Here is an 18,427-nt window from a genome sequence, read left to right on the forward strand (position 1 = left end):
TCCCAAAACACAAAATCCCACATAGCAAAGTTTATTCTCACTAAATAACAAGAGACTTGTTGGGAAAAACAAAACTCATAACACTGTTCATAATGACAACAGAAAAAGACGTATTTCACACATAAATGGTGCATAGAATTTTTAACCAATATGACAGCACTAGTATTTATGCTATCATGCCAAATGTAACCATAGAATATAGAATCAATGATTTTGGAGTGCCATAAATAAAGTGGTTTTTGAGCTAGTTTTCGTACTATGTGTTAAAGTGTCTCTCACCTTGTAGACGTATAACTCATGGCTCTCGTCCGACAGTGTGGTCCCATCCTCTCTCATTAGAGGAGTGAAAGCAAAGCCGAAAAGTTTTTTCTCCCCTTTGTCTTTAGCTGAAACGACATGCGTGACGGTGACATCGGGACGTGGGATCGCTGCCGTTGTGCAATAAGATTGACTCACTGGAACAATGTCTGAACTCAAAGCGCAGGTGGGAGCCTCGGAAACGATCGATTGGAATGGGAAGTTTGACCATCTCACTCCAGCGAGGACTGTTGTTGTGGTAAAGGACGAAGGAGCGATATTCAGTCATGTTTGGCTCGCCGCTGCCCAAACTAATGCAGTCCTACGAAAGAAGAGAATTAATTCTTTTTTTTTTAAAAAGGCATACCATAAAGCAGGGGTGGGCAAACTTTTTGACTCATGGGCCGCATTGAGTTAACAAAATTGTGCGGGGGGCCAGAACATATATTTAACACACATGATTTTACGCTTATAATTTTAATAATTTTAATAATTTTAATAATTTTAATAATTTTAATAATTTTAATAATTTTAATAATTTTAATAATTTTAATAATTTTAACAATTTTTATAATTTTTATAATTTTTATAATTTTTATAATTTTTATAATTCTTAAATATTTCTTAAATATTTTAAATAATTTTTAATAATTTTTAAATATTTTTAAATAATTTTACGCCTTGAATTATTTGTCTAATTTTAATTGTCATACTATCAGCTATATGTTCTTGTTTCCTTTTTTTCAGGAGCACTTTAAACATCAGACCACATCAAACTATGATTTTTTTTTTTTTTTTTTTACAGAATAAGACATCCGACTTGAAAGTCATGTTGCCAGCTGGTATGTTAAAAGTTGACATACTTAAAAGCAACTGGCGGGCCGGATTCAAATGTTTGGTGGGCCGCATGTGGCCCCCGGGCCGTAGTTTGCCACCCCTGCCATAAAGGAATGAGTGGATGTTGAGGGCCAACAACTTGACTCATGGTGACTGATGGAATGGTATTATGCTGAATGAATCACATTTAACACGTGTGTCATACTTTGAGAGTGTCCCCGTCGGCATAGAGGACATAGAGCGTCACTTCAATGTTCTTCTGGACGCTCTTGCCACCCCTCTCGAACTCGCCTCGTTCCAGTGTCAAATACAAGTCATTGCGAGTGTCACCTGGAGAATTAAACCAGAACGCAATCATGGCGAACGATGACATCTCCAATGCAACGCAATGATGAACAGCTTTTAAACATAATACACATCATCATAACATATCATACATAACAGTCATCAGTCATTCCCATGGAGACGTGAGTCAGTTGTGTTATTTTCTACTGAAGAAAATGTATGAAGTCAAAGGGCTTGCTGTCGTAGTTTAGCTTAAAGGCGCTTGATGGGGTTAAGGTCAGAGTTCTCAAGTTCTTCCCCACCAAACAATTCACAAATGAATTGTTTAAAACAGGGGTGCTCACACTTTTTCAGCATGCGAGCTACTTTTAAAATGACCGAGTCAAAATGATCTACCCACTACAAAAATGCAAAACATCTATTTATTTTCAAATGTATTGAGGATTATTTGTACGTACAATGTATGTTGATGTACCTTACATAACCAAATGAGCCAATATTGCAAAACACACATAATTAACTATTAACATTTTTTGTAATTACCCGAGTTTACTTTGATGACTTGCACTGAATTGAACCAGCCAGGGATGCATAGTCCGGACAGTAGCTGCTGATAGCCAGCCTCAAGCACACTTCCAAATGTTTATCAGTCATGGATAATATCCGTATCATAATATCCGTATAATATTCCCATTCCGTATGGAAGTGATATGTTTTTGCCTTTTTACTTGGTCCAGCTCCTTCACTCATTTTAGTGACCATAAACTTTAGCGAGGGCTTAAAATCTCGCAATTCGCTGACTAGCTTAGCACTTTGCATCGTTGTTTACGCATGAGCGGTGACCTAAAGGTCAAAATTCAGTTGTCATCTGATTGGTTGTCCTGTATGTCAATCAAGTAACGGGGACGGATGATAGGCTGACATCGTAACTTCTGCTGCACTTAGAGACGTTGTTTGATTTGATTGGTCGCCCGAAGGGCAACATTCAGTTGTCATCTGAATGGCTGCCCTGTATATCAATCAAGTGACGGCATTGATGCTGGGATGATATTTTTTTAATGTCACGCCGCGATCGACCAGCGATCGACCAGTACCACCTCCGCGATCGACCGGTAGCTCGCGATCGACTTAATGAGCACCCCTGGTTTAAAAGGTCTGTCCTAACATTGTTGTCCGTCTCCTGCAGTATAAATGCTGAAATCACGAGTCCTACAGTCCTCTCCTATTTCCAATCACTCGCAGTGCTTCCTGCTCCCTCCTCGGTTTTTTCACCTCCCTCTCCTCTGTAATTGGCATCCTGTGTAAACTAATCCTCGACCTTCCACTGTCCTCCTCCTCTGGTCTTCCCTCTCCACGCTGCGTCTCTCGGCCCATTACGCCCACTGCTCTTTGCCTCCTTACCTGGCATGATGACATCTGGAAAACCTAGTTTGCGTGTCAGTGCCAAGGCTCGATTGAACACAGCCTGGTTCTCTCGTCTGATCTGCTCCAACTCGCCTCTCAGCAGCTGCAGGGAAATGATGAGGCCTGAAAGCAGAAGGGATGCAGAGGAGGGTTGTGAGAAGGGAATGGACGTGAAGGAAGGAGGAAAGGGAAGAAGAAAGAAGGGGGTGAAGAATGGTAATGGTAATGGTAATGGTAATGGTAATGGTAATGGTTTTATTTCATTTGAACATGCATCAGATTACAATTGAATGCATCACATAATCAGTTCCCAGTTCCACATGTCCAAAAGGAGTAGGAAGAAGCAAAGCTTATTAAATCCTGGTACTTTTACAATCAGTAACTGTTACATTTGTTCACTTCCTGCTTTCCTAATATAGTTTAAGGTTTTTTTTTTTAATTTTTTGTCACGTACCGAAGTACTCGGTGATATGAGCATCCAATGCCATAATGTGTACCATAGTGCGTGTCAATATAGTGATATATATAGCACATCATGACTGGTTCAAGACTCTTCATCCTTGGATTTAGCAAACATCAACTGCTTGTATTGTTTCTTGAATTGGCTCATTGTTGTGCATTGTTTGATTTCCTTACTCAATCCATTCCATAGTTTGATTCCACATACTGCTTATTAAATCCTACCCCTCCATCTGGTACTTTTACAATCAGTAACTTACATTTGTTCACTTCCTGCTTTCCTAATATAGTTTAAGTTTTGTTTTTTTTTGTATTTTTTAATTAAAAATATATATATTTTATTTTTGTCACGTACCGAAGTACGAGGTGATATGACCATAAAATGCCATAATGTGTACCATAGTAAGTGTCAATATAGTGATATATATAGCACATCATGACTGCTTCATCTTGTGTTGTTTTTTGAAGAAACAAGAAAGGAGCACAGAGTGGTATTTAAAAGATGATTTGATTTGTTTATAGTGAAGTTCAATGGGAATGGGAAAAAACACCTGCATTCCATAACATTGCATAGATTTACCCATGAAACCCTTTAGCCAATACATATTCAAAAGACCATCAGTACAAGAAAATTTACCATAATTGGTGCTGGGAGCAGAATATTTGGTGTTGGACTTGCGAATGATGTTTTCATGAACCTGGTACCATTCGTTCTCATTGTTACATCTGGAGAAAAAAAAAAAAAAAAAGGTAGGTAGGACAGTTAGCAGCACAGTCATTTATGGAACAGATGGGCGGGCGGGAATTGTGCACATGGGGACTGCACGAACAGCATGCGTCCCTAAGCTGATTTCCTCCTGGAGAAAAGGTAGAAACATGGGGGAGTTGCTATCAAGTAGCACGTCAGCCCAAATGCTCAGAGCACTAAACAAACCTGACAGCCTGCTCTCTACCAGTCTTTTTCATTACTGTGGGCCTGTAGGCCCCTGGGAAAGGCATGGGGAAATGCACAGACTGGAGCCTTATAGGAGACGACAGTTTGGAGGCAGCACACTACTGAATCACTGCTTGCTTCTGAAAAGGAAGGGCTCTTTGCCTTGGAAGATGGACCTGCAAAAACAGCTCGTCGTTCTGGAAACTTGAAATAATATTACTTTGGACTAAACGCGGGCAGCAAGATTCACACCCGTCCGAGAGCCAGTTGAAGCATCTGTTTTTCAGAGGTCTCATTATTATGGCACTTTTTGAAATTGTATTGTGATGCAATACTCACGTATACACTTTTAGCACAAAGTCCTTCTCCTCTTTGAGGTCTGTGATGGTGTGGAAAACGTCACTCATGGCCAGAACGGCGCAGCCGTACGGCCGCCGGTACTGCACGTGCGGCGGGCCTTTCTTTGAGTCGTTCAGCAGCATGCGGCCTGGACATAGCATACATGAGTGGACCACACTGAAAGGTGTGTTAAATTCTTAGGTGGGGAGTGTACCGGTTCTCATGACATGTGCAACAATGTAGAGGTCTCTCTTCAAGTCTTTACTGCTTAGGTCCTGCAAAGAAACATTGAAAACTCACAAAATTATGTGGGTACATGGTTATAAATTATTATTGTAGTATTATTATAGTAATTTGGTGTAACACCGAGTGTAAAGAGGACTTTACCGTGAAGAGAGCACAAAGTCGATCCACTTTTTCTGGATTCTTTGGGCCTCCATTTTTGTTGAGTTTCACCATGAACTTTTCGCTGCAAAGCAACCAGATTGGCTGAACGGACTATCCATCGTGTGACCCTTCAAGGTTATGCAAGGTGTTTCCACACACCTGATCTGTTTGGCCTCTCGGGTGTCATAGAGAGAAAAGAAGACATCTGCGTCCTCACTGATGCTGTTGTAGGTGAAGCTCTTCAGATTGATGAAGAGATGGTGTGACACTGGAACACGGCAACTGTCACCATGGCGCTGTTTCGCACTGTCAGCCTAGAAACAAAAGGATGGATGGAGCCAATAGGGTTGCAAGTCCAGTCAAAGAAAGTTCGCTATTAGAACTTTGTGATTTCACTCTATCACTCATTTTTAAAAATTATAATAAAATATTACTGTTTCATATTTGAGAAAAATATTCACATGTGTTTAATATAACTGTCAGGAACAGATGACATGTCCCGCGAGGTGGCGTATGTGGTGCATGATGTGCATTGTGGACTCTGATGCGTAGTCCGGTCTTGCACATTAAAAGGCAATGAGAGGCGTTCATTTGATTGGTTAAGATTACACTTAACACTTACACATAACACTTGCACCGGTGGGAGGGGTGGAGGCGTGGATGCGCTGGCCACGCCCCCGTTGGCGCCTGGTGTTGAAATTAGAGCCCAATATGTGCTTTCACTTAGTCTACCAAAGCTAGTTGCTTTTGGGAAAGAGCCACTTTTTCGGAGGCGTGGGTGCGCTACGCTGCGCCAGACTGCACTGCACTACTCACGAAAATTGCGATTAGTGTATAAAATTAGAGCACAAGGGTTTTTTTTAAAAGAGCATACCTGGTTTGTGCTTTGCTGACCACAGTGTCTGCTGGATACATGCTAAAAAAAAAACAAAGAAAGTGATGGTCAAACAAAAAAAATCAGTCATGCCATTTCTGTCTCTTCCCTCAGAAGCTTTGAATGTATTTAGCTCAGACACACACAAACTGATGCCTCTGCATCGGCTTCAAACGGGACAGCATTTCACCTATGTACGGTGCATTTCGGTTAAAAGAAGCAGCATGTGGGAAGGAAGAGAGGACAAAGCCGGTATCGCCCACACACATCACAGCAGCCCAAAAGAGCCCCCCCCCCCCCCCCCCCCCAACGTGAAGAAGCGCCAGGGCCTTGTGCCCTGCCAAAAACAAGCTTGCGCTCATTAAACCGGGATTTTTTTTTTTTTTTGTTACAAGGACAAACTTAGTTGATAAATAATTTCAAGTGTTGAAGAGAGTTATTTGTTAAATCTGTTTTCAGATTCATGTGACATATTTTAGATGTTCACAACACCACACTATATGTATTATTTATATTTGACATAAAGCCGGTTGTTGGCTTTGACTAAAATGTGTTCTTTTACCATCACCTATGGTTGGACCTTTCAGTTTGCATCATGTCTGCATTGGCGGCTTGTTAGCGTCACGAGCCTGCAAGTCAAGGCTACGTACTCAATATGGCAAGGGAACGAGAATAAACAGGTCACGTGAGGCTGCTTCGACAGCTAAATCTGCTCCCGCTCGTGTGTCACCTTCTCATGGATGATTTGATAATTGGTGCATTTACACATCACACAACACATATAGTATTTGCTCAGGGAAAAAAAAGCAGGCTTTACACACAGAAACAGATCCAAGTCTGCAGAAACCTTCCATCCCTGCAGATGTACAGTAGCATAAGCGACTCTGCAGGGACACATGCAGCATACTTTATAATTTAGAGGCAACTAATTCAAGTATTTAATTTATTGCTTTTAATAATTCACGGGATGGATTTGTGCTGAATGCAGTGACTCAAGAATAATTCTCGCCAGTATACCAGTTTGTAAAGCTCTGATACGCTGATCTGGTCTGGATCCACCATTTCAAACTCCTTTCTGGGGACCAGGTCGATGCCAAGGTGCCTAGTGAGAGAGAAACGATTCAATGTAAAAAGCGGAAAAGGTTACCCAAGGTCACTTCAGAAAAAATATATTTCGCTACAAGTACAATTTTGTTATTTTGAGTTTGTTTGTTATTGTACTGTTCTTTTTTGCTATTTGTCTTTCATCCAAAGTGTTGCCATATTGCTAGAACTGAATGTACATTATATTTGGCATCCATAAAGATGATCTGAGAGTGGATGATGAGGCTCTCTGGGTTACATAATGTACGGTACATTTCTACATGTACTGCTGTCTGGCTGACTATTCCCTTATTCCCTTAGAATATAGTGTACAGCATTAAAGTATGGCTACCATGAAAGTTCTCAGGTTAAGTAAGACCTCCAGAGCACTGACCTTCGGGCCAGAGGCGGGGTACACCCTGGACTGGTGGCCAGCCAATCCCAGGGCACATATAGACAAACAACCATTCACACTCACATTCATACCTATGGACAATTTGGAGTGGCCAATTAACCTAGCATGTTTTTGGAATGTGGGAGGAAACCGGAGTACCCGGAGAAAACCCACGCATGCACGGGGAGAACATGCAAACTCCACACAGAGATAGTCGAGTGTGGAATTGAACTCGGGTCTCGGAGCTGTGTGGCCAGCGCGCTAACCACTCTTTCACCATGCAGCCCTTCATGTTCTTGATATATACTTGTTAATATTCATCCATCTTTTTTCTATGCCGCTTATCCTCACAAGGGTCGTTGTATGCTGGAGCCTATCCCAGCTGTCTTCGGGCGAGAGGCGGGGTACACCCTGGACTGGTGGCCAGCCAATCCCAGGGCACATATAGACAAACAACCATTCACACTCACATTCATACCTATGGACAATTTGGAGTCACAAAGGTGATTAAGGTGATTAATTAATTAACAAAGGTGATTAATCATGATTAGTTAATTTAATTTAATACCATTAATTCATTCATTTTCTTATTCTCACGAGGGTCGCGGGGGTGCTGGAGCCTATCACAGCTGTTTTGGGGCGAGAGGCGGGGTACATCCTGGACTGGTGGCCAGCCAATCACAGGGCACATATAGACAAACAACCATTCACACTCACATTTGGAGTGGCCAATTAACCTAGCATGTTTTTGGAATGTGGGAGGAAACCGGAGTACCCGGAGAAAACCCACGCATGCACGGGGAGAACATGCAAACTCCACACAGAGATGCCCGAGGGTGGAATCTCCTAGCTGTGTGGCCTGCTCGCTAACCACTCATCCACCGTGCAGCCTACTTTCTTTTTTTTGACAAGAAGACACTTAGATGCGGTTGAAAGTGTATAATGAATCTCATAGACAGCTATGCCAAATCTTGCTGCCCGTCAATCAAGATGCAGACATCCCTTCGTTGTCTTGCTTATGGATGTCTGTCACTGCTGCTCCGTTATATTTAAGAAGTGGCAGCGGAGAGAATATAGCGTGACAGAGTTCCTTCAGAGAATCTGCTTGGCATGCCCTTATCTACAACCACAGCTTGAAAACATGTTTGGACAAAATGCTAAATTGGTTTACATTTATTATAACTCGTGCTTCATCAGAGAGTACGAACGCGACATGCGGTCAATAATTCTGGACCAAACCAAAATGAATGATCGATAAGTAATATCTAGCACAATTTGTTATTGTGACCGGCCTAAAGATTACAATAAATGCCTCAATTGAGACGATATACTGTAGTATCCATAGTACTTTATATATTGTATTCATACAATGCATTTAGTAGTAGAGGTGTAAAGGAGAAACTCACTCATTGCCCCAATCAAGGCGTACAGTGATGTGCCGCTTGATCTCACGGGTCTGCTCTTGGGCGAGGTGACCCTGGATCAGCTGCCGACGGAGGTCGATGAGCTCATTCATCACATGGCGGAGCTTATGAAAAAGGTCTACTTTGTGTTTCTGTGAAATCAGACAAAAAGTAAGGACACAATTATAAAGCTTATGGTTACGTGATCGAATCGGTTGATTCATTCATATCATCTACAATTTTATATATGAATGGCACAAATCATACTCGCTTAAAAAAAAAATGCTGTTTTCTGGCACCTTCAGCTCGCACGACGACAAAAGGACAGCAAGAGACGACATACTTAGTACTTCCTTATTCACGGCAAAATAAAGACTCTTAGACAACTCTATTTGTAACATAAATGCAGCAATTTCATCTACATTCTATTAAGTATTAATAAATACACAATATGAGACCGAAAACAACAGCTTTTTGGAAGCAAAGAACCATCTGCTGCATCTGGTGGATGACGGCCAAACTTGCCCCAAATACAAAACTTCCACTGCAAAGTACAGTAGATGTCAAAAAGTACGTAATGTAAGTAAAGTCGCTCCCCTCCAAAACCACTTTCTACCTTGGTGTTGATGTTCTCCTCCAATTATGGATTAACATTTGCAATAAGAGATTATATTCAGCTCCAGAACCCTCGCCCATCTCTCTTCAATATGACTCACATACTTTTACTCATTTTAAATTAAAGAATATATCGACTAATGAGTTTTAATGTAAGATGATCGATGGACAGATGGAATCATAATCAACTAAAAACCCACCTCTTTAAATCTGTTTTTAATGTCTAACCTTCCATATCTTTTTTTTTATTTATTTTTTTTATTTATTTCTTTTTTTTTAACTGTGTACTAACCAATGAATGTTGTATTTTGGTGTGTCTTTTATTCTGTTTACTTGCTCTATTCAACTTCATTCTTTTGTAAAGTGTCTTTGAGTATCTTGAAAAGCGCTATACAAATAAAATGTATTATTATTATTATTTATTATTATAATCACGGTGTAGAAGTTGTACAGTTTCACCTGTGAGTATCACAGCATCCGTGGTGCATTGAAGGACCGCCGAACAAAGTGTGAAATTTCAGTGAAACATAAAGGCATAAATATGTAAAAAAAAAAAATATGTGTGCTTTTCTAAAGGTGGAACATGTATGCTGTACAATTGTACTACATCTGTGCAATACTTTTTATATTCAGTATATTTATTTCAGACTCCATTCACTGTGCAATATCTGATCAAGTTCCACGTGCAGTATCAATCTCTGAGTGCAATACATTAAGTTCTAAGTGCAATATTCATAATGTCTCATATTTCATATTTATTTCACTAGCAAGATCTCATAGTGTATATACTTATACTTGTATACATTTCATTTCATATTTCATATTAACTTTTAAACTGTATCTGTATATAATCCTGGGTAAAATTGTTAATTTGTTAATACTTTTAGGTTGTTTATTTTGTTTATTTTTATATTGTTTATTTTTTTACTGTTTAACTGGTTCTGTTCTCAAATTTTCCCACTGAGGGACAAAGAAAGGCATATCTTATCTTATTTTACCTGAATTATCATGTAGCTATAGGCCAGGGGTCAGCAACCCGCGGCTCCAGAGCCGCATGTGGCTCTCCAGCCTCTTTGTTGCGGCTCCCTTTGCAATGCTTGAATATTTTTTAGCACCCGTGTGGTGAAAATGCACGTCTTTGTTATGAGTTTACAAAAATCCAACTTTGTGTGAGACCATGAATGCATCCTGACTGAGTTCTGACTGGTGACTGAATGAGCAGACAGGATGCTATCCAGTTCTCTCTGACAGGTTAACATGAAGGGAAATGAGTAATACTTTGAGTTATTTGAGTTATTAATTATTATTAATGAGTTATTTGACGATTCTAAAAAATAAATTAGAGCTCATTTAAAAACAAAAGTTTATCTCCAGTACTAGCAAGAGTACTCCAACTCGTCTTTTTTTTCCCTCCAATGTTGTTTTAAACATACAACGTTTTGCGGCTCCAGGCTATTTTTCTTTAGTGGGCAAGTGGGTGAAATGGCTCTTTTCATAGTAAAGGTTGCCGACCCCTGGTTTAGACCATCGCTTCTGGAGACAATACAATGAATTCAAACTGGCAACAATAAGATAAAGTCCATTGTTGTCTTGTCCGTGATACGTCCTATTATGATCTAGCCAACCGTGTGGCGGCACGGCCTGGATCACACAGGGGGGCGAGCGCCGAAACAAGCGGCATGAAATGAACGCTTCGCATTAGTCGAGCTTCTGAAGAAGTTACATCACCGCGGTAATCTTGGCTCAGAGCACGAACAGTCCTCAGCGAGAGGTTATGTAAAATAAATAAATAAATAATAATCACACAGACTCCGCTTGATGCCCAGCCTCTCAACCCTTTCTGCCTGCCCTGGAGCTGGATTAAGGATTTTTAGGTTTCCAGTAATCACGTTTGCCCGGCTCGTGAAGATGATACAGCAACTACCGTAAGTGAAATAGGCCAAGATCAATCAAGAGCATGAAATTGGGGATGACAGGTCTGTGGGCAATTATCTGGATCCTGCACCCATTCCTGCTCCCACATAGATAGGGCATGAAAATGTAGGGTAACAATCAAGACGTGCTTGTGGTAACTATAAATGAGGCGTACTGTACATTTAGGCTATACGATATTTCAACTTTTGCTAACTGCTGGAAACATGTCATGGAAAAGTACATTCCGTTATTCCTCTCTGGGGGATGCAAATGGAACGACGTGGGATGAAATGTTTTCATGCAAAAGCAAATCACCTTGGAGAACGTCGTGAATGTTAAAGCTGGTCTCACATGTATTGCTCGGGGATTTTGTTGTCATATTTGTGATATTGTGTGCTATAATAGAGTGCTACTTGCCACGTAAAGCTGCTTCCACAAGACACCCCACTCCTGCAGTGTTGAAGTGGTCTCTGTGATAATGGGGTCCTCGAGGGGCACCACCGTCTCACACAGCCTGCAGACACAAACATTTGCATGAATGATCGCAACAGAAAACACAAGTTGTGCATGAAGATTAGACATGGCAGGTAACACGTTATTTTGATCCAATTGTCGTGCCATTGGGAAGATGGAGCCTATCCCGGTCGAATGAACCCATCACCTGACAACCACAACATTGATACTTTTTAGACACTGAAATGGACACTCAATGATGCTAACACACAGTGCATGTTTAGGGACTGTGGGAGGGAGTCTCAGTTCCTGGAGAGAACCCACACAAGTATAGTCAGAACATGTAAACATCAAACAGAAAGTCAGAGGTCCAAATATGAAATCCCAAAAACCCAAATAGATGTTAGACATTTCTTCATTTGCATGCAAAGACCTAGCTTATGCATCTGTAACACGAGGGAAGCCGCTCGCTCCATGAATTTGAGCGATTGTCAGCGTAGGGAACACTTTGGGAAAAGGCAATAGATGCATCACATCATTAACTCCACATGAAAGCAAAACAAGAGTTCCCAAATTGCTGCTTCCGGAGTGAGGAAGTTGAATCCTGGTGATTTAGAAGTTGTTACTTTTTAATTGTTTAAACGCCAACAGAAGTCTTCCCCATATGAGGTAACTCAGCTGGAGGGTGGTGACACTACAGTGCTTTCCTGGTCCACATGGAGCCATAGAAGCCGGTCTGCTGAGTTATCTTCTAAGTATTTGATACAACCGGTTAAGTTATTGTACAGAAACATACGTCAAAATGGCGTATTGGTGTTGCTGTTTGTCACTCCTCCAGCGTTCCTGGTGTACTCGTCTGCAATGTTCCCCCTCGTTTTTTCCAAGTTTTTGAGCATACATACAAACCACTGTGAGGGTCCATCAGATGTGCACACTTTAGTATCACACTTGTCCAAAACCTGAGAACTTGAAGTAGTCCAACTTCCATTCTGCCATGTGAGTGGGTTCAACCGTCGCAAAAATGACTACTGGTTCTGCATATTTGGGAGTCTAGAATTATACAGTAAACCTCGGATATATCGGAAATTGGCTCACAACGGACAGATAAAAAAGAACCAATTTTTCTGTAATGCATTTCCAATAAAAATTCATTGCATATATCGGATTTTTTATAACGGATTTCGCCTATTTCGGACAAAATCTCCAGTCCCGTTCCAATGCATTTCCATGAAATTTCCCTGGCATATATCGGATGGCCGCATCATGGCGCTCCGATTCGCCGAATCGTGACAGGCCGCTATACGACGTCATTTGCAGCGTTTGCAGCGTTTGCAGCGTTGCCTGCGCGTCCAGGTACATTGGAAACATAGTCAAGGAAGTGCCTTTTTATAACGGATAAAATCCCATTTACGCATATACCGGATATAAATCCGATATATGCGTAAAACGGACATTTTCCGGTATACACGTATAACGGATTTCACTTATATCGGACAAAACCAGTGGGAACAATTGAATCCGATATATCCGAGGTTTAGTGTAGTCCTGTTGTTTATGACAGTAAAAATGTCAGTATCAAACGCCATATTTTGTCCACTGAGGCACCTGCGGATATGGAGAGGTCAGGTCTGAGCTGCTGACCCTGAACAAAACAATGATTTCTTTGCAATACACGGCCTGTTTGTGGAACCTTGAATGTTGTTATGACGCTGCAAATAAACACGATCGTCATCCAACTTACCCTCTGTTGGTAACTGTGGATTTCTTCAAGTGGACATAGCTGACTGGGAAGATCCCCTGTGGACAGATGAACACAAATGTTACACAATAGCCATGTTTACATGAGATTTTCCTCTTTCCGAATGACGTACCAAAAAAAAGTGGAATATTCCAATCTCCTGTCTACATGCACCGCGATAATCAAACGGAATAGTCAATGGGGCATGCGCAGTAAAACGTAAACAACATCACGTGATTCATGGAAGATGGCGGACGAGAGTGTGATTACCACGGTTGTTGGGACAGTTGCTACGCTTATTTTTAAAGCAGCAACTTGAACGTTCAGTTCTTATAAAGTTTGTATCAAAAACCAACTTCCCGCTGTAGTCAAGTGGCGCTGAAAGAACGCACCATGACAACTTTCCGATTGAGCGGGTACAAGATACCTCAATCGGATTGGGGAAAGGAATATTCCACCCCTGGGAATCTGTGATTGGCACTTTTCTTTCGGAATGAGGTGTATACAAAGGTTAGATTCTTTCTGTTTGATCAAATAACCCGAATGGAATTGGAATATTTGGGTCTATGTATACACAGCTACTGTGACAGTAACCTGTCAACGCTCTTATTTTCTGGTAAACCTCCCGTTACTGACTGTGTTGGTCGTTATTACACCAAGCAAAGTGGTACCACTTCATAAACTGGGTAATAGTGTATACATGTCTTAAAAATGTGTTAATAACAGTGTTATAAATGCATAAATTACATTTTGAAAGGTAATTCTGCACAATACAGTATTATCCTGTACCGTATGTGACATTCTCGGATGCTGAATGTCTCGCTTGCATTTTGTCTGTCCAGTCTGGCAGATGTGAACAATTAGTGAAACTAAGTCTGTGAGCACTCCGTGAGCACAGAGAGACTATGGGGGCGAAGGAGTGTGGGCAGCAGAGCGTATAACAAAATGGAGGGGCGTTAAAAAACTGTAAATAGCTGATGGGAACAGAGAAGGACAACATGCAGCTACTAACACCTACGTACATTCCCATGAAAAAGGACAGCTTTGGCGCTTTCTTTCCCACAATATTCCCTCTCTCTGTTTCTAGGAATTACGTGAACTTGGCTTTGTAATTGTGACAGTGTTTGTAACGCAACAATACGCAGGAGTATGTGACGTATTGAAAACACATACATAAGTATATGGCAATTTTCTACAGTGCAGTATTATTGATTCCTGTCAGCAGTGATAGTGTTACAGTATATGAGGCAATTTCTGTGTTTCTCTGCTTTAATAAAGAGGTTGCATAAAAAGACCTTCTGCAGGGAAATCCATCTAGTTCATCATATGAACCGTGTCTGTTTGACTTGGTCTTCATTAATGCTCTTCATGAGCTCAAAGATCTAACACTTTTGCTATGTGAGAGAGCACTTTTTCTTGCTGAGACAATCTATCAGCCTCACAGTTGTGGCATATCAAGATGCTGATTAGACAGCATGATTATTGGACAGGGGGCCTTTTGGCTGGCTACAATAAAAGGCCACTCCAAAATGTGCAGAGCACTTTTTCTTGCTTAGATAATCTATCGGCCTTACAGTTGTGGCATATCAAGATGCTGATAAGACTGCGTGATTATTGGACAGGGGACCTTTTGGCTGGCTACAATAAAAGGCTACTCCAAAATGGGCAGATCACTTTTTCTTGCTGAGATAATCTATCAGCCTCACAGCTGATTAGACAGCATGATTATTGGACAGGGAGGCTTTCGGCTGGCTACAACAAAAGGCCACTCCAAAATATGCAGAGCGCTTTTTCTTGCAGAGATAATCTATCAGCCTCACAGTTGTGGCATATCAAGATGCTGATTAGACAGCATGATTATTGGACAGGGGGGCTTTCGGCTGGCTACAATAAAAGGCCACTCCAAAAAATGTGCAGCGCGCTTTTCTTGCTGAGATAATCTATCAGCCTCACAGTTGTGGCATATCAAGATGCTGATTAGACAGCATGATTATTGGACAGGGGGCCTTTCGGCTGGCTACAATAAAAGGCCAATCCAAAATTATGCCGTTTTATCACACAGCATAATGCCACAGATGTGTGACCTGTGAATTGAATGTTCATTTCTTTACCATACGCCATCTCCAAAGGCCTTTCAGAGAAATTGGCAGAACATAGAACCATCCTAACAACCACAGCCCAGAACCTTCACATCCAAAATCATCTGAGACCAGCCGCCCGGGCGGCTGCTTCAACAGTCATTGGTTTGCATCACTATAGAATTTTTGCACAAACAGAAACAAAGTCAGGGAAGCTCATCTGCATCGGGTCTCCACCTGACTGCAGTTCTTTGTCGTAACCGACTTGAGTGGGCAAATGCTCACAATCGATGGCGTCTGTCACGTTGGAAAGGTTGAATGGATGAATCCCAAATTTCACTGTACGTGGCAGATGGTAAACAGCGTGTATGGCGTCGTGTGGGTGAGAGGTTTACTGATGTCAACGTTGTGGATTGTCACCCATGGAGGGGAGGAAACGTTATCGACAACGAACACAGGTGGATTTTACTGATGGCATTTTGAACCTGCATTCAAAAAATCTGCATTGTGGGTGTGATCGTTACCTTGATCGAAGGCTTCTTGGTGGAAAAGCCTCTGTACCAACCTAAAGGGTGAGATACAAATTATGGAAATGATGAAACATGTCAGTAATAGACACATTTGTCCTCCATTGTATGATAAGCCCAATTGCATCTACATATAAAGTCAAGGGGGAAATGTATGTACATTATTATTTACAATAATTCAGTATTTCACTGGCTGAAGTTGGCTTTGATTATGGCGCTGTATTATTTGTGATACAAATATCAGTTAATTGTCTGACTACACATTGTGGATGTACAGTTAATGAAAAGAAAAACATTGAAATACTGTCAAAATGATGCCTTTAGTCTGTTTATCATATTTTTACCTTCGCTCTTCTCCAGAATCTGTACCGTCTCCCCAATCTCCAGGACCAGGGCCTGACATATTGGTGATCTGAAGTTACAGATGACTGTGCAAAAAATAGAGAGAAAAAAATAAACACGATAAAACAAGAATGTTTGACAATAACAGTTTTAAAAATTGTTAGACGACTGACTGGTAGTGTGAAAAGACTATTAGCAACTCCAGACACCGTTGAGCTTGTAATTTGCACCCCGCTCCCTGTATGCACACTCTATAATGCTACATAGACAACCGCATACAAAATAACCACAGTTAGGACACTTATGAATTGTTACTTCCAGCTTGTGCTTCTGACTCTTCAACATGACTAAGTAATAGGTCCCCTTTTAAAGAGCTTACTACTGTATAAATACCTCCCACCCCGAAGTGGCTTCTGACTTGAATGACGCCCTGGGCGGATCGACCGCCGCCCACCCTACAAGTTCTGACAAATGAGGTTTTTTTAATCTAAATGTAAATGCACAAAGCCGGTGGCTCCCAAAGTGGGGTACGCGTACCCCCAGGTTTACGTCAATTGCCATAGGGGGTATGTTAATAAGAATGGAAAAATAATACACTCAAAGTTAAGAGTGCGCCTGAATGCCTCACAGTGCGAGGAGACCTCAGACAGAGGAAAGTTGTTCCTTGCTCTGTGCGCATCATATCAACAAATAATTCAGTTTGAATGATTACTTTTTTTGCACATTTTGCCCAATTTTGCCCATCATTCACAATCCTTACTTGAAACTTGTTTGGTTTCATCCACATGTCCATCATGTTTGGAGCCGTGAGTTTCCCACCTGTAGAGGTTTCCCATTTTCCATGTGCCGACTCGATGAGGATTTGGTGAGTGTTGAGCATTAGCAAATCGATTTTTTTTCCTTTTCCCCCTCCGCGGCACCCCCTGGAGAATGCTGCCCTGGGCAATCGCCTATATGGCCCACAGCTAGAACCGCCACTGGGTGTGACGGTAGAAGCCTGACTAAGTGCAATCCACTTAGGGCTGGACACACAGCTAACAACCAGTGCAGAAAACCAAACGCAAATGTGCTGCCGCATTATGAGTATGAATGTTTAAAACCCCCTTAACATTTATGACTGCCCCCCAGTATGTGTACGCCGGGAACCGGCTGTGATAAAAACTTTGATTTTGGATTACAAAGACACACCACGACATTCCAAACAATAACAGAATGCTGTCCATAGTGTAGCTCGCCTTTTGCTCAAAGCCTACTGGAGTGGGCTCCTTCATACCAGACAGTACACAGTAAGGGAATGGAGTACTGAAGTGTTTGCTAATCACATGTCAAGCAGAAAGGGAAGAAGGGGGGGGGCACAAAACAAACTGATGTGTGTTCTCTGTAGAGCTGGTAAGAATAATAATCCTCAGGTTTAAAAAAAAAAAAACAGAACAAATGAGCATTTTGCTGAGTCTTGGTCGCCATGTTGTTGGGTCTAAGTTGAGAGCTGGTATCCTTGAGTCTGTCCTGTTGTTTTGGTTGGTAGCATGTTGAATCTCAAAGTTAACCAACTACTAGACAAGCACAAAAACAATATTGGAGCAACCTGGGGCATACTAAATAGTACTATCAGGAAAAGTAACAAGAAGACTACCTTAATTATTTCACGGTGGGAAACACCTATAATGATGATATGGATGAGACAGTTGAAAAGTTCAATAACTACTTTGTCAATATTGGTCCCAAACTAGAAGAAGGGATTCCGAAACAAAGGACAAGCGAGGAAAGGAATGAAACAATAGAAAGGAATCCTAATTCTATGTTTCTGACAGATGTAAAAAAAAAAGGAAATCATCGACATTGTCAAAAATTGTAAAGCAAAAACATCAACTGATTGTAATGGAATCGTAATGGACACTATAAAAACGGTAGTTAACGAGATCGTAGAATTCTCCAAAATTATTGAGAAGCTATTCAACAACAGGCTGGATAAATTTATTAATGCGAACGAATTACTATCAGAAAGTCAGTATGGATACTTAGCTAATATTTCTACCTCCAGTTACTATGGTACCCATTATGTCA

At 41.1% G+C, this 18,427-nt stretch overlaps 1 protein-coding gene across 2 annotated transcripts in view; it reads right to left on the reverse strand.

Moving 5' to 3' along the window:
• The window catches only part of dock3 (dedicator of cytokinesis 3), a 47,763-nt gene that overhangs the window by 22,215 nt on the left and 7,121 nt on the right, over nt 1–18,427 (reverse strand). For both annotated transcript variants that reach the window (XM_058050715.1, XM_058050714.1), the window contains exons 2-17: nt 16,366–16,449; nt 16,019–16,059; nt 13,420–13,475; nt 11,643–11,739; nt 8,700–8,848; nt 6,834–6,918; nt 5,817–5,858; nt 5,102–5,256; nt 4,943–5,024; nt 4,770–4,830; nt 4,556–4,703; nt 3,920–4,008; nt 2,821–2,946; nt 1,340–1,464; nt 457–619; nt 280–386 (exon numbers count right to left, since the gene is read on the reverse strand). In XM_058050715.1, the coding sequence (XP_057906698.1) occupies nt 280–386; nt 457–619; nt 1,340–1,464; nt 2,821–2,946; nt 3,920–4,008; nt 4,556–4,703; nt 4,770–4,830; nt 4,943–5,024; nt 5,102–5,256; nt 5,817–5,858; nt 6,834–6,918; nt 8,700–8,848; nt 11,643–11,739; nt 13,420–13,475; nt 16,019–16,059; nt 16,366–16,449 (1,610 nt within the window). The remainder of the gene's footprint in view (nt 1–279; nt 387–456; nt 620–1,339; nt 1,465–2,820; nt 2,947–3,919; nt 4,009–4,555; nt 4,704–4,769; nt 4,831–4,942; nt 5,025–5,101; nt 5,257–5,816; nt 5,859–6,833; nt 6,919–8,699; nt 8,849–11,642; nt 11,740–13,419; nt 13,476–16,018; nt 16,060–16,365; nt 16,450–18,427) is intronic.

Source organism: Doryrhamphus excisus, chromosome 16, assembly GCF_030265055.1.
Source record: "Doryrhamphus excisus isolate RoL2022-K1 chromosome 16, RoL_Dexc_1.0, whole genome shotgun sequence".
NCBI classification, from domain to species: domain Eukaryota; kingdom Metazoa; phylum Chordata; class Actinopteri; order Syngnathiformes; family Syngnathidae; genus Doryrhamphus; species Doryrhamphus excisus.